Source organism: Agelaius phoeniceus, chromosome 11 (assembly GCF_051311805.1).
Source record: "Agelaius phoeniceus isolate bAgePho1 chromosome 11, bAgePho1.hap1, whole genome shotgun sequence".
Lineage (NCBI taxonomy): Eukaryota > Metazoa > Chordata > Aves > Passeriformes > Icteridae > Agelaius > Agelaius phoeniceus.
Window position 1 is genome coordinate 8,244,865 of NC_135275.1, and position 21,833 is coordinate 8,266,697.

The following is a 21,833-nucleotide window of genomic DNA, read 5'->3' on the forward strand; positions in this document are numbered from 1 at the left end:
CCCTTACCCTCTGTCCCTGGGCCTTTCCATGACATGCATAAGAGCAAGAAACCTTGCAGGAATCTCTTTGTCTGAGATGAAAACACTGGTGTTTTAGTCTGAAATTCCCCTCAGTATTGATGCTGCTCCTCTGCTACCCCCAAAACACACCCTGAGTCCTCACCCATGCAGAGTGTCCCGTCCCCAGCATAGCCTTCCTTGCAAGCACAGGTTCTCTCTCCTGGGGACACTTTGGTGCACACAGCATGCACGGAGCAGCCACCGTGGTCAGTAGTGCAGGGATCTATTTCTGTGACCAAAAACAAGAGGAGCTTGAGTGATCTTTCCTCTGGCAGCTTCCTGCCATTTATTTCACCTTGTGTTTGCTGGACACACCTGTGCAGTGGGTCCCATTCCCTGTGTATCCAGCAGAGCAGAAGCAGGTTGGTTGGGAATCTGTGGAGCTGTTGAGGCAGCTGAAACAAGACAGGGACAAACAATCACTGACAACACCTCCTGATTTGCTCAGCTGGGGGGAAGCACTGTTCAAATCTGGCACATGCAAGAGACCACAATGACCACAGGAGGCACACTCCAGGTATTCCTTTACAGGTCCAAACACTCCAGTCACGCTGGCCAGGACCTGGTGTCCAGCCCAGGCCTCCCACATGCACTCTCACCACACCCATGGGCTTCTGCAAGATGCAAGGGGGATGGCAGGGTCCCTGCCTAAAACAGGAGTGTGGATAATGGATGGAGAAGGGGACATGGGGGAATCATTCCAGCCCTGTTTCATTCCTTGGCTGGTTGACTTGCTCCACGAATAAGGCCAGCCTTGGAGTACCTTGGAATCTCTCTGCTTTCTGCCATCCACACATGCTGAAGGAACTTAGAATGGATTTATGCCTGGACAGACAAAATCCTTGGGGAGACTACATGTGGCTCAGGTCCAAAGAGAGTTCCCAGAAAGGAACTGACAATTGTGCATCTTTGATGAGTAGGCACCTTCTGCCAGCCCTCTGCCAAGCCCTAAGCCAGAATCACCTCTGTGTAAAACTCACACAAACACACATGGGCGACTCAGCCCCTCTCCTGCACTTACTTGGCCATTTGATGGCAAGTGTTATTGCATAAGTCAATCTTGATTCCTGCAAGAGAAAATACAAACAGAACTTGGAATTTTCAGCTGGGGCCATTTCTGCCATCTAGAGAAAAGGAGCCTTAAAACCAGGAGTGATGCTAACTCTCTTGTCCTATGTGGCAGCAGGAAAATTTAATGGGATTTATGTTTTTGCACTTTGCAAGGGAGTGAATTTGATATTCTCTGTCTGTGCTAATTGATTTTATTTGACTTGATTTTATTTGTATGGCCTCTGCACTGGTCAGAACGAAACAAGGACTGAAACCTTGTTAACCCAGAACACAGAGCCATTTGGTTTTGGCCCTTTTGAAGCAAAAGATGAACTGCTTTCATGCTTGACATTTACACTAGATGGGACAGCTCTGCTTGATTTCTATTTCTAAATTCACAATAAAATCAACCTTTATGTGTAAACCTTTAAAATCTCAAGGTATTTATAAGCTCAGGATTCTCCTCACTCAAATGAAAATCCCAAATCCATCTCCAACATGTTATTTTGACACACAATGACAGATTTGTTGAAGACTGCACACCACAGCCTGAGCTCACCTGAGTGACTCAATCTGTGAGCAGAAAAAACAGCTCAGCAAACATACTGGGGCCTTTTAAAAATTCAAATCTAGCCCTAACACCTTCTTAGGAAAGCAACAGGAGTCATGACCAACCCAACGTGGCTGGAAGCTCCCATTTCTCTCCTAGAACTAGGGGCTGTTTTTGAGGTGCCTCTAACCTCAGTGGAGGTAGAAACAGGGATAGGCTTTTCTTGGTTTACCAAAATAAATGGTTGGGGAAGTCACAGCAAATGCAGCTTGTGTGCAGGAATGAGACAGCAGAGACTGAAAATGTTTTGGGGGAATGCAGAGTACATGTGACTCCGTGGTCAGAGCAGACAGAGCTGCTCTGAAAACTTGATAGGATGCCTCAGATTTCTCTGCCACTGGTACAGCAGGGGCCCTTCACACTCACGTACTTTCCTGGCAGGTGGGGCCTGTCCATCCTGGGAAGCACTCGCAGCTCCCGTCCCCTTGCAGTCCATCGTTACAAATGCCATTGTCACAGGCACATTCTGCAGGGAAAATACAAACACCACTGTCAGACCAAACCAGCCAGGGCTCACCAGCAGAGCCTTGCTGCCATTTCATTGTCTGCTCTGTTACTAATCCAACACATCAAACTGCCATCAAGAGTATCAAAAGAAAAAGTCACAGGTGTATCAGCTCTTGATCCCTCACTGCCAGGCCAAAAAGCCCAGGAAGAGATCACCTGCCTGTGCTTGCTGTAGTTTGGGTGGCAGCAGGAAGAGCAGCACAGCACAGCACATGCTTGGTTTGAGGATGCAAAATGGGACCATTCCTCTGGCTGGCCACAAGTGCTCGCTCCTGCTGCTTCTCTCTCAGAGACCTGGCAGCCATTTGCATGTCTCAGAGCCTTGGCACATTTCTGCTCTCCCACCACCCCTCCAGAGAACTGAGACGTGGCCACCTTTCTGCCCTTGTGAGCAGTTTGGTAGAGCCAAGCTGCCACAGCCGCCGGTGTCACCTGATTTGCAGTCGGCTCCGAACCGTCCCACTTCACACATCTCACAGGCGGTGCCGTGGAACCCCTCCAGGCACCGGCACTCCCCGCTGCCCTGCAGCCCGTCCTGGCACTCCCCGTTCCCCGAGCACCACCGGCCCGGCTTCCCAGGGCACATCTCACACATGTGGCCGTAGTAGCCAGGGCAGCAGACGGATGTCTGGAAAACCAACAAGAACAAGCTGGGGTGAGCCATCCTGTGCACACAGACAGGGCACAGCTTGGTTCCCCTCTCTGTGTGACAGCCATAATTTCTGACAGCACGTGGAAGGAACTGGTAGGATGGAGTGAACACCCTGAAATGAGGTGTTCATGTAAAGCTGCACTGCCCTTGAGAAACATGGGCCCTTTGGTGAATAACTGAAATATCCTGTGCCCTCCAGCCTGTCTCCTGCCTGTGTCCTCAGAGCAGAGAGAGGCTCTGGCAGGAGGTGATTTGGTTCCAAAACCTGATTTAATTGCTCTCACTTCTTTCTGCATCTACCCATGGAGGGAAGAAAATCATGAGAGGACAAAGTTAGACATTACAGATGATGAGAAACAACATTTAATGAAACAATGCAAAAGTGCCAAATGAGGTACAAGTGCTGGCTCAAACTCTCTATGTGAGTACAATAAGTCTAATGCCCCCTCTCCCTTTTCATTTTCCCATTCCCTCTAAACTTTCAAAGTGATCCTGCAACACCTAGAAGATGTCAATTCACACAAGCCTTTCTTTTACCATCTTTTCTTTAAGTGTTTTCTTCCAGCAACCCATTTTCACAAAACTGGTAGGGGCCATAACACACACATGAGGTGTGAGACCTTCTGCTCCTCCCTTTGGTTCAGCTCCAATGAGTCATCAGTTATTTGGGAAGGCACAGGCACAAGCAGAATACCATCACTCATGCCTCATTTCCTTTGGAAACCAGACTGCAAACATTCAACTCCTTCTCTTCCTCTGCAGGACAAAACCCAGAGCAACAATCCCGAAGCAGCAGGTCCCAATCCATCACGGTGCAGACATTTCTGCAGAGCTTTTGTTGTTCCAGTGCCCTCCACCTCCTGATAGAGAGCGATTCCCAGACAGCCCCTGTCTCAGCTATGCAATGGCACAATCACAGCCAGGATTTCAGCACAGCCTGCATTCCCATGGCTGTGCTTCTCACACCCATCTGTCTTGCTTTTGCCAAAATGAATCAGAGGCAAGTGTTTTGCTCACCAGAGAAACTTTTGCACAGGTGAAATGGCAACCTGTTGTTCCTGCACCTGCAGAGCGCAATCTGCATTTGGCGAGATTCCCTCTTCCAAGGGGCTCCTGAGGATATAATCAACATAGACACACTTAGGAGATACTACAATATTTAGACAAATAATGTACATTTTGGTGCATATGGCAGTGTTCTTGCTTTGGATCTGACAGGAATAGCTCTAAAAATCTGAACTATCCAGAGCTGAGACCAATGAAGCATCACTGGATGTGAAGTCACCACAGAGAGTCTTTTTTACCTGCCAAACCCATGGTACACGTTAGTCTGCATACTGAGAAAAAAAGAATTGGGAATTTTTGGGTATAGAGTAAAGCAGCAAGGCCTAAGAAGCCAGATGTAGCTGCTAGGCATTTCACAGCCAGCATGGAAATGAAATGCTTAGCTATTTTCCTCTCTGGATATGTTTGTCACTCACTCACAAACAAGCTGCAGACACAACCAGCCCATCTGCATGAACAAATCAATGGTCCAGACAGGGAAATTGTTACAGGCACTCTTAAACTGGCTTTCCTTGATGATAATGTCAAAATAGTCAAAGATAAAATAAAAAAATAATAAAAAAGACATCTCTTATTCCCTGTTAAGTGGGAAAATGAAAGGGCTCTCGAAATTCAGGCAAAACCTGGTGCCAGCTCTGGGTGGAGCTTCATGATTCATGTCCATGTTTTTCCCTCTGTGTAACTCTCCCTTGGTTTGTGCTTTTTCTTGCAAACTTTGGCCCTGGACAAGCCACAGAGGACTCAAGGGCACATTTTTTCAGGTATCAAGATGACACCTATAGAGCAATAAAAGGATCCCAAAGCACTATCTGCAACCAGTCTGTGAGCTGTCCCATGAATCCAAGACTCACCAAAAGAACTGATCCAGAAGGACACTTGATCCCCTTGTCACACTTGCCGCACCTTGACTAGGGCACAGAGAACAGGACAAGTCACCAGTGTGCCTCTACCCACATCACACCAGGACACTAATCTTGAATAACAAAGGCTGCTCTACAGGCTGCTGCCTGGGACAAAGATGTTTTTATCTCTGTGGCTCAAAACACCAAAGAAGAGATCATATGCCACACCTTTCCTGAATCTCAGGGATTTTTGTAGGCCTGGGGTTCCTTCACACAAGGCTGCAAATACTTTTTTTCCTGAGCTGTAGCAGGCAGTCTGACACTGCAATCTTCAGGTTTAGTGGTTTAATTGCCATGAGCCACAAGGTACATGCAAGCTGGAGTTTTGGCCATGACTCCAGGCAAACCAGGGAGCATTTTCTAAGGGAGCTTGTGGTCATGGCATGCAAAAATTGGGCTGGATTTTCCTTCCACAGCTGAGTATTTGGGAGGCTCAGCAAGGGAGCTGAACATGATCTGCACAAGAGCTGCATTAGATGTACAGAATCTCCAGGTAAGAGGTGCCAAATCTCCACAATGTCCCATTTCATGAGGCTCATCTGGGGTTACACCACAAGCTACTGTCTCATCCATGAGGGCAGCCAAGGGAGTTGTCTGTTACCCATCAGTTTGGCTCAGCAGGTGGAGGAACCCCGTGAAATGTGGTGTCAGCTCCTTGGACATCAGCATTACCTTCAGTATGGTGGTGGTATTGGCAGTGCAGCGATTCTTCTGGACTTGGAGCACCTGGGACACCCCGAGCAGGATGCCATTCCTCGTCTCAAAGGACTGTCCATCCAAAGGAATGTTATTGACAAACTTCTGCAAAGCAGGAGACAGCAGCTAGGACAATAACCTTCATCTCCTTCTGCATGGATTGCTTGGCAGCTCCAAGACAGTCCAGCAGTAAATTTGTGAGGGTGTGCAAAAGAGAAATGGGAGTACTGGGTCACCTGCCTTAGGAAGTGATAGGTCAATCCAGAACAGCCTGCCTCCCTTACCTGAGTGCTGTTTTGGTAAAACATCAGCCAGTAGGAGAGCCCTAACATGCTGTTCTTGTGAACTCCACTTCTCAAGTCTGCAGGCAAGAGCTTCTCTCCCAGAATAATGTGGTACTGCACTGTTTCATTGTCCTAAATCCACAAAAATACAAAGGTTTGGAGTCTTTTGACTTCCTAGATTACAATTCAGTCAGAGGTATGGCATAAGACGTGTTCCCAAGCACCTGTAATGGCTAATTAATGCCACAGAGCCTAGTAACTCTCTGTCACAGATGACTGATCACACTTAATGATTCTGATACTTGATGAATCCATTAATGTTTTTTGGAACATTTCAGAAGCCTGAAAATTGCCACAGCCAGCCAGGAAGTGGAAGATGTTGTGCCATCTATCCACATACTAATTTACTCTGCCCTTGGGGTCCAAATATTTTTTTCAGGTCCCACTGCAACACCCCTGGAAATCCTCTTATTTCTCTGCCACATTTCTCCCAGCTTTTAGCATCAGATATTCATCTCCTCTGCATGCTGAAATCCCCGAGCTTGTTTACTATTTGGCAGTGTACCTGCCCCTGCACCCACCACAACACATACTCAAACTGCAAGCAAGCAGTGAGCTTACCAGCTGGGTCACATTGGCAGCACGGCAGTACTCCTCAATGGAGTTATTTCCAGGAACAAAAATTGTGTATTGTTCAGAGGACTCAACTTTCCCAATGAGCTGGTACTCCTACAAAATGTCCAAACAGTGACATTAGCAATTACCCTTGTACTCACTAAAATCCAAACCACACATGAGATCAATTACAAAGGCAAGAGGAAAAGTTTGAAAATAGGATATACAACTTCTACTCAGCCATACACATCTGATTGCTTGCTCCTTGTCCTGGCTGACACAAGAGCAGCTTCCCAGCTATGAAAAAGCCTTCTCTTTATTCTGGTTTTCTCTGCCTTGTACAGGCATCAGAACACTGCAGTAGACAAGTCATCTTCCACTGTAACACATGGCAGTGATCTAGAGATCTCACTGTAATTATGTAATTCTGGCTGCTCAAAAGCTTTCCTAGAAGACCCCTCATGCAGAACACACACAGTCTCCCTTTCTTACCAGGCAGCCCAGATTTATGTCCCCCAGTACAGGGGGAGGTGGCATTTGCTCCAAAGACTGCTGTGACAGTGACAGCTGTGCTCGCCTCGAGTGCTTACCTCTAGCAGCTCCTGGAATGTGCTGAAGGAGGCCACAGTGCTGAGCTGCTCCTGCAGACCAGGAGGGCTCGGGGGGATATCTGCTGGGGAGGGCAACAAAACCTGCGGAAAAAGCAGGTACAGAGCAAGGCTGAGCAAGGGGCTGAGGGGAATCTCACTGGACTCCTGCCCTGCTTGCAAGAAAGGCAATTAAAAGGTCTCATTTTACACAGTTCTGCAATAGTCTGAACTCTTCTATCAGCCAAGAGAAGGGGAACCCTCCTCCCACTGGTCCTGGAGACAAATGTTTTAAACATTGAACACTGCTGCACAGGAAACATCTGTCAGAACCTTGTGATAACCTCATATAGTTTGCCTTTATATCCCTTCCTAACCATCCAGACTTGTGTTCCTCCTTGGCCCTGTAACAGAGGCTGCTACACAACCCTGCTGCTACAACTGCAGCATTTCCCAGTGCCACATGTACTGACATACCTTGCTGAGGACATGGATGATGCCATTGCTGGCAGGGATGTCACTGATAACTACAGCTGCATTCTGGATGGTCAACACCTGCACAAGAACCAGAGGGAGAAGCGAAAGGGTCAGGAAGTGCCAAGCAAGTGCAAAACAAATACGTTGTTCATTCAAGGCTGCTCATGGTTAATCTGGGTACAGTTTGTGAAAGATGCCTGCATTTGAGGGCACCAGTGTCCCACCCAGGCTCCCCACTGGGAACAGCAGCCCCTCAGCAGTTAAATTTGAGCTTGGTACATTTCTTATGTAAGAAAGCCTTACGCCACTCGTGGTGTTTATCTGCCATCTGGTCTGTGGGTTGAGAGTGGGTAATTCTGGCCCGTACTTTTTGAGCTTTTCAGCAGTGAAGACACCTTCAAGGAAGTGGGCTCTGTGGGGAACAAAATCAGATAAAGAAAAGATTAGGGAAGTGCTGGTAATGACAGGGAGATAAGACCATACCACCCAACATTCACATCTCTCACAGGAAGTACTTTAGCATGAGGAGAGAACAATGGAGAGAATTGTTCTGATGCCATCTGACTGGGAAAATCTCTCTGCTAATACATGAAAAATAAACCCACTTCCCATGGTCTGTGGTCTGTTATGTTTTGAATGCCTACCTAATTTTTTGCCTGCTAGATATTTAAATTTACTTCTATATTTATCTCAAGGTATGTCCTCATTGGTCATGCACAAGAAAAAACCCATTTCATGGCTCTGTTACTGTTGTTTGGCCCAGTAAAGCAAAGTCAGGAGGGTCCTCGTACCTGACTAAAAAGGGCAGCATGTAAGGGGTCAACCAGAAATCTTTGTCAGCATTGCTCAAGTTCTTGATAGCTGCCTCTGATGGCACCAGGACAGTGACATTGGCTCCTGCTGGGATGCTGAAGAGAGATTTCTGTTGTCCAAAGCACAAAAATGAACAAATAAGACACTCCCCTGCCACATCTATAGTGCAAAATAGCCCCAGCAGCCATCCCGCCCTCCCAGCCATGTGAAAGGGATGTGGAGGAACAGGGCAGGTGCTCAGCAGCACAGCAGGGTCTCCTGCCTCTCCTGGGCATGGCAAGCAAGGAATGCCACAGGTGCTTTGGCCACAACAGCTGGCACCTCATTGCCAAGGGAAAACCTGCTGCTTTAAGCTCTACCTTCCCAATTCAGTTTTCCTTCAAACACGTTCAATCATATCCATAAATCCTTTTTGAATGCCCAACATCAGTGCTGGGGGAGGGACCAAGATAACTGCTGGCAAAAGCAATTTTCTGTGCAGCAGGTCAGGTGAGCTAAAGCTCAAGTTAGAGACTGTCCATCACAGTGAGTTTCCACACACTTAGTGCAGTCTCTGGAGGGTCTCTCTTATTCCCACATAGAGGCAGGGAAACAGCACTGAGAAAAGGCACAAACATGCAGTCTAATGTCCCAAGGACATTCTTCTGAAAGACAGGGTTATAATGCTACCCCTTCTCTCCCTTCTGTGCTGTTTTTTGATGGCAGGAATTTCAGGTGGTACAACCATGAAAATTAGGTGTAACACAGCCCCAGCTTCCTCTCATGAGAGAAACAAAGCCCCCAAGACACACTCATGACCCTCATTCTACCACAACTCCAGAGCTATTCCACATGCCTGTTCTGCAACCATTTCTCATTTGCTTTGCTTTGTTTTCTCTAAAGAAAAAGATATTCGGAGTTTCTTGTCCTCTAACAGACTCATTCACAGACTTCACTTCTACAGAACTTACCCATGTGGGTGTCCTGTGGTTTCTCTTACCTTAACCCAGTTGTAGAAGCCTACAAAGTGGGAATTCCTGGCCAGCTCCTTTCAAATAGAAACAACAGAAGAGTTACCTCTGCTAAGCACAGGGTACAGGGCTGGGGGACTTGGGTTGGGGGAAAGGAGCAATATCAAATACCAAATCTGGCAATATCAAATCTGGCAACAATGACTTCAACATTCTTCTCACTTCACAACCATTACAGGCACCATGTATTGTGAGGAGAGATGGGCACTTCTAAAACCAAACTTTGGCCATTAAAAATATATACTTCCAAATAAACAAACTGTTTTCAACTCATCTTCAATGAGTTCATGTGTATCAGCGACAAAAGATTGAATCCAAAATGGCCTTTGATATTTCTAAAGACAGAAAATAGGCCTGACAGCTCTGACCTGAAAAACTTTCCTAACAATGAAGGAAAGATGACTTATTGCACAGGACAGGTGCTCCCTGCACAGGGGTGAGGCAGCTTAGAAATTATGCTTTCACTGGCAGTAATTAGTGCTGGCATCACTTCTATGCCTGTGGCCTTGGAATTCACTTGGGCTTCACGCTGATGCTGGTAGGAGTCAGCTCAGGTAAAATGGAAAAGTAAAGAGAGAGCAGAGCCAGTTCTCTCCAGTCTCAAGAAGGCCTCAGACATTTGCTGCTCACTAACTTTTAGAATGTCCCCATAGCATGTCATGCCATCCCCAAAGTAGCCTTCAGAGCAAACACAGGATCTCTCTCCTCCACCAAGGGGTACACAGGTAGCCTGCAAATACAAGGAAAGGAAGAAGAAATTAGAGAGCAAACACAGGTTATGTAGTGTTACACCCATATCAGTGTTGAATTCTGGCCTTCCAAAGGCTGGGCTTGAGTAGCACACACAAACTCCTTCCCCCTGCTGCCTTTATGGTGGCACTGAGTGTTCCCCTCATGCAGCCAAGCCTGGGTGATTGCTTTGGTAGTGTGAACCCACAAAAATCAGAGGATCCATCTTTGGAGCACATCAGTGCAGGCCAGTAAGATGACATATCATAAACCTTTGCAATTCTCTCAATGCCATGGCTGCTGCAAAACCTGTCAGTGAGCAGGTGAGCCTGCCCTGCCCTGCCAGCCTGAGGACAGCTCCTTAACTACTCACCAGGTCATGGCAGCCACCATTGTCCATGAGGCAGGGGTTGATGGCATCACAGCTGTGGCCATCACCAGCATAACCCCTCTTGCAGACACACTCGCTCTGCAAGAAAGATATTTCAGTTTTATAGACTTACCAGAGCATCCTCATTTACTATCCAAAAAATGTCTAAGGCAGCAAAACCTGTCCTTAATTTATTTTCCCAAGTTTTCTTCCTGGTCCCTCAAGACCTGGAAATGTGGAGTTGTTTTCTTAGCAGGACATCATCCTCTATCACAGCACACAGGTGACCTGGTTGCTCAAGCACATTGATCCCCTGCATTGCTTGGCTGTGTGGGCCACTGGAAGATGATGGTTTCCTCCTTTGTTTCCAGGTTTTCAGGGAACGACACAGACTTTGTGAATGGCAGAAAGAGGAGTTAATTTCAAAGCTTCCTGCTTTGAAGATATCTAGCAGAGGACTTGCACATCTCACCTCACTAAACTCTGCTACAGCTTTTGTACCTTTTTTCAGCACCTTATACAATGCTCCCCATGCTCACTGGGGAGAAGCAGCACACTGAGAAGTCTCCTCTCATGTGCACCTTCCTCCTCCCTCAGCATGCATTGCTCTTGGCCCAGCTCCCTGCACAGACTGTCTGAACAGCTCACATGCTCTTCAGTGCTGTGGTCTGGGACAGGGGCATGCAGCAGCTGCTGCCTTAGGTCAAGCTGTATTACAGAGTGCAGTCCTGTCCCTTTGCTGCACAAGTCCCAGGGTCGAGCAGCAGTCCTGAGCACACCAGTGCACCTCACATGCAAGAGCACTGTGGTGCTGCAGCTGTAGCTGGTGTTTCTGGCAGTGGACAAGCAAGCTTGGCTGCTGGCCAGCCCAGCTTTTACCTCTGTTAGCCCAAGTCCACCTGAGAGCAGCTGAGGGAGTGTTATTCCTACCAGCAGGCTGCTCAGCCTTGCTCATACCTGCCCAGGCCCGGTGTAGACGCAGTCGGCGTTGAGGTGGCAGCTCCCTCTGCTCTCCAGCATGCAGTTGTCTATGGGCACACAGGCCTTGCCATCCCCAGTCCAGCCCACATTGCACTGGCAGGTGGCAGTGCCAGGGCCTGTACTGGTGCACAGGGCCTTCAGGAGAAGGGACAGAGAAGGAATTACACCCAGCAGAAGGGAGAGAGTGCAATGAAAGTACAGCAATAAATCTCCTTCCTGACACTGTGGAGAATTTCTGACTAACCAACTCTGATTCCAGCACTGGGGATGGGGGGTGGAAGCATCTTCTCCAGAAAAGTCATAGAAAACTTCATAATAAAGTGATTCTGGAAACATTTTGTGTTTTCAGAGAGGTAGACACTTTTGTCTAAGGTGGCTCAGAACTCACAGGGCATTCATTATCATCGTGTAAAGCTCTTCCATTACACAATAAAGTATTCCCTGAAGAGGGGGACCACAATCTCCTGTCTGGGATGGAATCAATGATAGATGGCAGATCTCCCTCAGGAGAAGACCTACTTTGTATCCAGTGCCATCCTATTCTCTTGTATATGGCCCAATGTCTTCCTCTGACTGAAGGGTCTAATTTATGATGAGGTTTGACCATTTGGCAGTAATTTCCAACATGAAGCACCACATGGATACAAATGTAGTGTTGATGGTTACTGGGAATATCTGTTGGATCTCACAGTTAAGCTACAGAGAAAGTAACACATGCTGGATGAGCTTGAGGGGAATATCATTGCAAATCAAAAATTATCTGTACAGCTAATCTGTGTGGCTGATAAAATATCTGGTGTGAACCAGCCAAACTATCCTTGGAGTGTCACATTTTGGTACCAGCTCAATGACTGACATCTTTACAATGACTATGCCAAGGCACTTGTTATTCCACCTCATCTGAGAGACAGGAAAAATCAGCCCACAAAATCTGTAACAGTCCCAGGAGCCCTGGATCCCTGCACTGATTGAGAGGAGCTGTCTCTCCACACTTCACAGTCTGAGCCCACTTACATTCTGTGAGCAGCCTCCCCGTTCTGGCTGACTGCACAGGTCAATGGGCTGGCAGGAAAACCCATCCCCTTCGTATCCATCCATGCAGATGCACCTTAAAAGTATAAACACAAAAGGGACACAGGTAGAGCAGTCCCTTGAGCAGGCAGATTTATGACTAGCAGGCTGGCTGAGTCACTCAAACCATGCTGTGCACCAAGCACACAGCCACACACAGCCACAGGGGTGGCAGCCATGTACAATGGCAATGTGCCCCGAACATGCCACACAGACTGACCTTGCTGTGTCATTCAGGCTGCAGACAGCGTGCTGGTGGCAGTACTGGGACAGCCCACTGGGGCCACAGTTCCTGGAGGTCTTGTCACAGAATTTCCCAGTGTAGCCTTCCTTGCAGGACCAGGACTGACACACCCCCCCACTGCCAGGCCTGTTGTCACAGACACCATGGACACAGCCACAATCTGTCAAGGACATGCAGTAAGATCAGTGAGTACAGAAAGCCCAGAATCCACCACAATTGTAGATTTCCAACTTTCCTTCACAATCTCTTGTGACACCAAATAATCATTCCTTTTTTTTTTTTTTTTTGGCAGAGGGGATGTCTGCTTACAGACATCCATCACAAATTAAGCCTGGCCAGGGAACAGATCCTGCGACTGCCTGGGTCCATGTTTTCTATAGGCTGTAAGAACAGACTCAAAACAGGCTATCAAGCTCAAGGTCATTGTCAACTCTCTTTTGTTCCCTAACAAGAGAGATCTAAATTAGGTTGACGTTTCCAAGACATCACCACTGTCATATCAAACATATCAAATGTTTTCTCCAGTGTTGTTTGAAGGGACACACATGATGAGATTTTTGTCACTTCTTTCATGATGCTGGTCTTGCCAGAATGGAAACTAATATACATGAATTTGTACCATTATCTTTGTTCTAAATTTTCCTTTGGTCTCTCCATCAGAGTTACTAACCTTCATCACAGTTCTCGCCGTGCTTGTTTGGGTTTGCACAGATATGGCAGGCTGTGCCTTTGAAACCTTCAAAGCAGTGACAGTTGCCATTTCCTTGGATGCCATCACTGCACTGGATGGAAAACAAGAAAAAAACAAAGTGATTGAAACTTAGAGAAATGCCAAGGCATTAACATCCATCAAAGGTACTTTGATACACACAGTAACAAACAGGACTTTGAAGAGTGGTGGTAGTAATACAAGATCCCACACAGCAAGAGCTGTGTCCAACAGCCATGACCTAATTCTCACTAAATATGTGCCATTCTCCCTGGATCTTCTGCTACCACCTCTGTGGGTTTATCCCTGGAGCACAAACTCTGAATTGTACTTATCTCAAACCACACTGTTGCACCTGCTTGTTGCAATGCAGAAGGTTCCCCCACACTTACATTTCCCCTGCCATAGCATGGGCTGGAAAATCCCCCAGGGCATGGGATGCAGTCTGGACCAAAGAACCCTTTGCAGCATCCAGGTTTCTGAAAAAAAACCAAAATTGGTAAGGTATGACATGACTTAACAAGAATTTCCTGGAGTACTCCTGTGCTCATAATTCCCAAATTCTGGTCCTTGTCTCTGCCATGGAAGGAAAGAGAATGTTGTATTTAGCATCTGTGTTTCTTAGGAGCTCCTGCGCCTAAATTATTTTTCAATGACCCTCTTCCTGCTCACAGCCAATTCTTCTCAAAACAAACCATTATTTTCTGCTTACTCTGTGACTTCAACACATGGGATGCAAGTTTTTTATGAACTTTTAATTCTTTAATAGCACTGGTCGACTCACTTTTCCTTTATCCTTGCCCAGAACTGCATTCCTGCAGAGGGATGCAGCAGTCCTGGATTACAGGCCTTGTCATGATTGACCAAAGGAAGAACAATCATAATACAAACAATCAGCAGTATTTCATGAAACAACCACAAATCATTACATACAGTTGGCACTGCGAGAGCTCAGGAGCTGCAGACAAATACAAGGTCCATAAATTCACTAAGAGAGACTTTCCTGAACCATCTGACAGTGGTTCATAAACAGGATGCAATCACTTCACAGCTTATAGCACTTTCTCTGTGCTCAGCTTCCTCTGGGAGAAATGCTAAAGCTGGCACACTCCAGTTAACACTACACAATCATGGCTTCCTTATTTTATTTATTTGTTGCACTCAGGTTTAACTGAGCTGCCTTCTAACATCTGCAGTAGGTTGGTACCCTCTGTTTTCCTGGACAAAAAGCACCTAGCTCGTTTATGTGATGTCCTGGGGACAGCTTTCCTTCTGCTCCCATCCAGCCCCCTGACTCAGAGTCAGAGCTGCTCCTGGTGAATGAGGAAGGGCAGAGCTGAGCTGTCCCAGAGGGAATGTGCTCCTCCATCCCACTCACCGTGATGGTTTGATTGCAGTACCTGGCACACCCCTTCTTCAGGACATTCAGGCCTTGGGGGTCATGGATGTAAACGCATTCCTTTGGGGACAGCGTTGGTTCCTGCACAAACAAAACAAGCTGCTAGGACTGTCACCTTCCCCTTGGCTCTTTCTGCTGCAGAGAGCAGCTGTGCCTATCTCTGAGCTGGGGAAGTTCACTGGGGAGCCAAGGTGAGCAGCACACACTTGTGGCAGGCCTAGGAGGGACCAAGGCACACAGTGGCCTCCTCCTGCTCCCAAGAGTCCCCAGGCCTGAGCCAAGGTGCTGCCCTTTAGTTCTAACAATAGTATCTGTGATAAGGGAGAGAGCAAGCACAGGGGAAGGAAGGGAGGGAGAGGAGACAAGGGGGAGATAAGGATGGCAGGGAGGAGAAATAGAGGGTAAGAAAGAGGGGAGGAAAGAGATGGGAGAGAGGAGAGGGGAGAGGAGAGGAGAGGGAGAGTGGGAAATAGAAGGAGTAAGGAGAGAATTAGACAGTGAGGAAGGGAAGGAAAAAGACAAAGGCGAGATGAAGAGAGGAAGACATAAGAGGAAGGGTTGCAAGTAACATTGGAACAATGCTCAGTGACCTGTCTTGGAATTGGGCACAGGTAGAACTGGGCCCCAGGTGATTCTGACTTTGCCAGCCTCAGTCAGAGAGGAAAATGAGTGACTGGTGATTTTGCAGATCTCTACTTCAGACATCCATGCTGAGACAGCATTAGGAAGTTCTCCTGAAAGTCAGACCTCTCAGAGGACACTCAGGAGTTTAAGGGTAGTGAGCACCTCTCTGTCTTTCACAAACAACATCTTGGGTCTGGCCTTCACATTGCCATTTCCTGGAACTTGCTGTTCTGCTAACCTCAGCATGAGATAACCCAAACAGCAGCACTCCTCCTTCCTCCACCTTCAGCTAGCTCTGCTCATCTCTGAATCAACAGGGAACACAGGCCAGGAACAAACTGTTTTTCACCCCCTGCAGAGCAGAAAGGTTGTTGTGATTCTCTGGCTGTGATATAGGCAGAGGCAGTACTGGATGGTACTTGTGGAATCAGGTTTGCTTCTGAGACTCTGGAGCAGCTGGCAAACCCTGCTTGTGGGCAGGAAAACTCTGCCTGAGGCAGAGTAGAAGTGCTAAAAGCTTCAAGTCTACAATTTCATTTAGACCAGAATTTCTCACCATGCTCCACATTGATTCAGCAAGCAGACTCCAGAATAAGAGAGTGCACAGAGCAGTGAGTGGGCAGCAATCTGGGATCACAAAGCTTGGATACATACCCTCTAACAAGCCTCTCTGCTGCCTGCCTTTCCTGCTCCCTATTTATTTGAAAGTGGCTTGAGTCAGAAACTGTCAGTGTGCCTGTTTGTTATTATGCAAAGAAATTACAGAAATAACTACAAATATTTACCATTTCCTTGCTGCCAGGTGGGCAAATGCTGTTGTTGAGGGCTTCACAATCCACACAAGTGCCCTGTTAAGAAAAGAAGAGGCAAAAATGTAATCTTCTCAAAGGAACCCCTTCCCCATGCCAAGAATGTACAGAGCTACTGCTCCTAGTACATATATCCAAAACCTCACAATATGTATCTGAAATATTTAACTACTATTAGTTTCCATGCTCTGAAATGAGCCAAATTTATCACTTAAATGAAATCTCTCATGTGTCTCAAGCAGATGCTTGCACCTGCCTGAAGCTGGGGTTGTCTGCGCTCTCTGAGTTTCTCTGCCACGAGGCATCCTGCTAGGCTGGAAATGTCTGGGAATCCAAGCAGCTTTGGGAACCCAAGCTGTAAGATTCACTGAATCACCAAGTTATGTGTTCACTGTGGCCCCTTGGGATTCACTGTGTCTCCCCAAACCTCTTGCTATTCAGAGCCTCATCTTCTTTCCTCAGTAACCTATCAAACTGGGGAGCAAGCACCTCAAATAAGGTGTATGAAATAGTTTGTGTGAGAATACTGCACAGCATTTGTAGGTCCTGAATGCCTGCTTCCTGCCCAGGCTACAGGACACCAGTGGGAACAAAGCACTGTCAGCCGAGTTAGCAACTCTAGTGGGAAGAAGATCACATAAAGGAAAAGGCAAATGTACTTTGGAATCCAAGGAAGGATGGGGGCATGGAAAGAACAACAACCTACAAGGAACATTTGCTGATTAACAGGAAAGCAGTGCCAAGTGCAAGCAGAAGAAACGCTGGCAGTGCTGCCGAAGTTCACACCAGGGGAACTCTCAGACCACCTTTCCCAAATGCAGTTTACACAGCTTGCTTTTGGCCCTCCAGGTGAGCGTGGGGTGCACAGCAAGCACCAGCTGTGCTTGAGCATGAGAATGGGAGGAGATGACTTACCATCACAATCTTATGTTGCTCTTCATTGCATCTGTGAGGCAAAATGGGAATGATTGAAGGAGGGATGAAGATGCCATCCAAAGTATGAATAATACCGTTTGAAGCCACAATGTCTCGCATTTTTAAGGGGATTCCTGATTCATCCATCAGAATTCTTCCCTGATGCAGAAACACAAATTTAGCCCATTAGACAGGATCAACTACACAAAGCCAATGTGGGAAACAGATGGTTCAGAGCATCAAGGGCAACCACACAAATGGTCAAGCCTCTTTGTGGAGTCACAGATTGGATAAGAAGCAAACTAATTCAATGATCTCAGTTAAGTCTAGATTTTTAAGAGGAGGAGGAAGCAGAGATTGGCTGAAACCACATAGTTCAGAACCACATGCAGACTTTCTCTTAGCACAGAAGGGCTTTGATTCACACTTACATCTGCACTAATGTTGATGGTAAGTATCTGGTTGGCCATTGTAACAATGTGTGGCATCATTATCAGTTGCTCTACAGTCACCTGAAATAAAACACACAGGGGTGGTACCATGAAAAGGGTCATTTCAGTGTAGCTTACATAATCCTTCCATGATTCCTGCCACTTGAGAAACTTCTGAAGGGGACTTAACGTTTACATTTCATGAAATACCATAAAAACAAGCAATGGGTCAGAGGGTAATCCAGGACTTTGTGTGAACTGTTTGTAGAACCACAAACACAGCAGTGCTGGTGGCAGCTGCCTTGGTTTTCATTCCTTGTTTAGGTAACTGTCCAGCACTGCTGAAATCAAGTCTCACTAGCATGGTCTCTTGCTAATACAGCTGCAAGTAGGGTCAGACTAATAATGTTTTTTTCTAGGACATATTCAATAAACAATGAAAGTTCAGCCAGAAGCATAATAGAGAACATATTTTGACTGAGCAAATTAGCTCTAAGGCAGAAAAAAAAAGTAAATTGCAGCTTCTGTACTTAGAAATGTAACTATTTGAGTAGAGAGTTCTGAGAACTGGGACAATTCTTATTTTTGTGTCCTGCAGCAAACTCTACTGGACAATATTTTCATTGTAAAGGCCATCCAACTAGGGAGCACCAACACTCCAGAAAACTCAGAGTTCCTTCATGGAGAGAGAGCACAGCTGTCCCTTTTGGCAACTCCTTTCATGGCAAACACTTTGCCTCATCAGATCCTGCAGAGTCACATCTCTGCTCCTCCAGGGGAAGTCCAAGAAGCAGCAACTGAAGTCATCAACACTGTGACCTCTATGCCAGACAAAAGGGTTGCTAAGGGGTTGGTCTGAAGGAGCTCTGGGCTCAGAGCTGCCTGCCTTACCGCTGCTGAAGTGTAGATGTGATGTTTCACCAGCTCCTGAAGCTTATTGATGCCCTAAGGAAAGAAGAGAACATGGGAATTAGATATCCCTTCAATGCTCAGGAGGAAGAGGAGGCAACTACATTTTATTCTAATCAGAGATTGACAATGCCAGTGCCTATAGCAGTGAATTCACTTGGTGAATAAGTTCCTTCATTTTCCCCTGCCCAAAGCTGGGTGAGGAATGAAAGTCAAACACCAGATTTAAGCAATCTGGCTAACCTGTAAGCTCCATCAGCCCCCACTTCTCTCCTAGAGCCTTACAGAAACAAAGACATGGTTTAGCCACCCCCAGGAAGAGCAACTTTCAGCAATGACCAGATCCATTGCACAAAGTCATTCCAGCACAGCCCAGTGCAACTTGGCCAGCTCAGGATGCCTGACAGTACTATGGGCTCCCACCTCTGTGAAAAGATAAATGAGCCTTCCATCTCTCAGCCGATCCACAGCATCATTGCTGGGTACAAACACAGTGAAGGGGCCTGGTCCATCCAGTATTGCAGGCAGGCCACAGTTCTGCAAAAGCAACAGAAGATTTCATCATGGATCTAACATGGGTTCCTCAGGGGGGTCCAGCAGGAAGTGAGAGGAAATATTAAACAGCTCACTAAAGGCAGAGCTGTTGTAAAGCAAAATGTGCAAGAGGCAACTGGACACAAGGGACAGGTGTGTGATAGAACAGAAGTGTAAGTGCCACAAAACCACAGCTGGGATAAGGAAGCCACTGGTGGGAATGCAGCAAATATGAACAAGGGAGTCCCAGACTAATGTTCCCTGCATGCTTTAAACACAGAGAGACTCAACTGTGATCAAGAGCTAAACATGCTGTGGAGAGCAACTCTGCAGGGACAAGGGGAAGATGGGAAAGAGGCATGTACACTTGCTCTTGTGCCAGATCCCCTACAAATGTGAAAACTCCAATATTTTCCATTACATTTGCTTAGGTAAAATAAGAAAATAAAGACCAAAAACAGCACAGAATAGAAGATCCAGAAAGAAAGCCAAACCACTGAGATCTATTTAAATGCTGTTCAAAATTCCCCCCACATCACCAGCAGGCTTTGTACAGCAGCAATACCTCAGCTTCCTGGGCAGACACAAACTTGCTTACCTCCAGGATTGTTTCAAATCTACTGAAAATCTCCATTGAGGCAAGGATCTCACCAATGGTTTTCTGCAGGAAGATACAAAGAGGAAAAACATGGCTGGGTCTGAAGCCAGGTCTGAGCACATACTGGAAGGCCAAGCCTGTGGTTTGCATGTAAAGATCTACAGGACACCATCATCCTCAAAGAGATGGGCACAATCTAATGATTATTTGTTAATGCACTACAGACCAATTAAAGAAGATCCTAGTTTGATTTTTATGTGAAAAATGCTTTTCAATACTAGTCCTGTAAGATACATATTCTGTAAGATACAGCAGCAGAAGAGCTCATTTGCTATGATTTTATTAATGAAAGTAGAATTCTCTTCTCAGCCAAGCACTGCAAAAGCATCATTGCAAGATTTTTTATTTGGCTTATGTAGTACTTTAAAGGTATTTTAATAATACCTAACAGGCCTAATCAGAAATGGAGACAAAATAAATAGCCTTTTTCCTTTAAAAAAAACCCTCATTGATTTGGAAGATTAATGATGAAAATCGCTTTTTAAAAAGTGTTTATTCTGCTGCTCAATAAAAGAAAAGAAATATGAATGCTTCTGTACCTGTGGGTTTCTGAGGTTGTCGGGGCTGGGCTTTTTCCTGAGGCTGTTGACAATATGTATAATGCCATTGGCTGCTGGGAGATTTGATTGCAAGACGTTGTACAGTTCCCCCGGCAGATCTTGATACCGGAAAGATTTGATGTATGTCTGGGTGATAATAATAATAATAATAATAATAGTTCTTCCTTGCAGTACATTTGTGTTACCATGATACAGCTATAAACCAGTCCTTATGGCTCAGCAAGGGGAAGGGACAGCCAGAGTTACTCTTGAAAAAGTAAATGTAAGGGATGGCCTGAGTGTAAGACAAGCACCCCACTCTACTTGAGTTTGGGTGATATTTTGATCCTGAGTGGTACTTTCAAGTCTTAATACAGAAAAAAGACCTCATCTGGGATACCTTGCTACAGAATGAAGTTTGAGTGTGAGCAATGCTTGATCACAGCTCTGGATCACAAAAGGATGCCCTGGCCACCACATAGCTGATTTGGAGGCAATCCTGGAAGTACAGCTTTGACTGCAGCTTTTATTGACTCATTGTGTCTACAAGAAGTGTTCATAACAAAGCCAGAGCTGTCAGGCTCACTGAATTACAAGGCAGGTGTCTGGTCCCTCCACTTTGTATGGATCCATGCCCTGCAGCCTGGTGTGGGAGGGTGTCCCAAGGTTAATCTGCAAAGTAAGCAGCCAAGCCTTGGTGCTGCAGCCATGATTCAAGTCCAGGGAAGCACAGTTTTCCTGTGCTTTTCATTTTACCATGTGCACTTTGAGTTGCTCCTCCCTGCCCTAAACTTCAGTTCACATCACTGATGACTCAGTCTGAAACAAAGGAAGGGGAGTGCAGACTTCCCAGATCAAAAAGCTCCTAAGTAAACAAACAGGAAAGAATTTTAAAAGGAGCATTGACACACTCAGTTCGGATTCCCCTGCTCCCAATAGTGTTTTGTCCTTTTGATGTATTATGACCTAGACCTCAAGGCCAAGGCTGGATCCTCAGAGAGGAAACACAGGGCTCTCTCCCTTGCCACCTGTGGGCTTGCAGGAAAGGTCCAGGATGGAGAGAGAGAGCAGTGGATACCGGAAAATGTGAGTCAGTTGGAAAAGGAAAAAGGAACCTTCCATGTCAGAACACAACAATGAAAGCTTCTTTGCTAGGAGGACTAAGAAAAATATAATAGAGAGGAAAAGAGAAACTAGAAGAGGAAATATTCATCATGTGGCTGTGTCCAAGCACACAAACTCCATGGGAGCATTCAGTCTGAAGGGAGACTGTGTTGCCTCTTCCACATCAGCCACATGGATATTGTAGCTGATAATGGTGTAGGGAAGAGGTCTCTTCTCCAGAGCATAGTGCACATAGAGAGCATGGAAAGACCATTCACATGTCAGATTCTTGGTTGTCTGTGAGACAGGAGATGTGGTTGCTTGGGGTGTCTGGTCTTAAATCACCTTGCTTTGGACTACACAAAGGAGCTTCTTGTTTTGATCACAGAAAAAGGTTTTCTGGTGAAGAAAGCCCTTCAAGGAAACCATGCTCAAGCTCCAGCCTGTTCCATGTGAAAACAGTGCCCCAGGCCTTCAGG

At 46.4% G+C, this 21,833-nt stretch overlaps 1 protein-coding gene across 4 annotated transcripts in view; it reads right to left on the reverse strand.

Moving 5' to 3' along the window:
• STAB1 (stabilin 1) overlaps positions 1–21,833 on the reverse strand; it is a 53,758-nt gene that overhangs the window by 15,435 nt on the left and 16,490 nt on the right. For all 4 annotated transcript variants that reach the window (XR_013183950.1, XM_077184805.1, XM_077184806.1 and 1 more), the window contains exons 14-43: positions 20,251–20,397; positions 19,652–19,714; positions 18,943–19,056; positions 18,502–18,555; positions 17,611–17,691; positions 17,180–17,338; positions 16,241–16,303; positions 14,811–14,912; positions 13,825–13,911; positions 13,394–13,505; positions 12,700–12,883; positions 12,423–12,516; positions 11,385–11,543; positions 10,431–10,526; positions 9,963–10,058; positions 9,298–9,345; positions 8,297–8,427; positions 7,809–7,917; positions 7,506–7,583; positions 7,032–7,133; positions 6,448–6,555; positions 5,827–5,958; positions 5,519–5,647; positions 4,796–4,852; positions 3,897–3,992; positions 2,660–2,855; positions 2,091–2,186; positions 1,082–1,127; positions 376–455; positions 164–289 (exon numbers count right to left, since the gene is read on the reverse strand). Coding sequence is in view for 3 of the 4 variants with exons in the window: in XM_077184805.1 (XP_077040920.1) it covers positions 164–289; positions 376–455; positions 1,082–1,127; positions 2,091–2,186; positions 2,660–2,855; positions 3,897–3,992; positions 4,796–4,852; positions 5,519–5,647; positions 5,827–5,958; positions 6,448–6,555; positions 7,032–7,133; positions 7,506–7,583; positions 7,809–7,917; positions 8,297–8,427; positions 9,298–9,345; positions 9,963–10,058; positions 10,431–10,526; positions 11,385–11,543; positions 12,423–12,516; positions 12,700–12,883; positions 13,394–13,505; positions 13,825–13,911; positions 14,811–14,912; positions 16,241–16,303; positions 17,180–17,338; positions 17,611–17,691; positions 18,502–18,555; positions 18,943–19,056; positions 19,652–19,714; positions 20,251–20,397 (3,145 nt within the window). In the remaining variant the exon portion in view is untranslated. The remainder of the gene's footprint in view (positions 1–163; positions 290–375; positions 456–1,081; positions 1,128–2,090; positions 2,187–2,659; positions 2,856–3,896; positions 3,993–4,795; positions 4,853–5,518; positions 5,648–5,826; positions 5,959–6,447; positions 6,556–7,031; positions 7,134–7,505; positions 7,584–7,808; positions 7,918–8,296; positions 8,428–9,297; positions 9,346–9,962; positions 10,059–10,430; positions 10,527–11,384; positions 11,544–12,422; positions 12,517–12,699; positions 12,884–13,393; positions 13,506–13,824; positions 13,912–14,810; positions 14,913–16,240; positions 16,304–17,179; positions 17,339–17,610; positions 17,692–18,501; positions 18,556–18,942; positions 19,057–19,651; positions 19,715–20,250; positions 20,398–21,833) is intronic.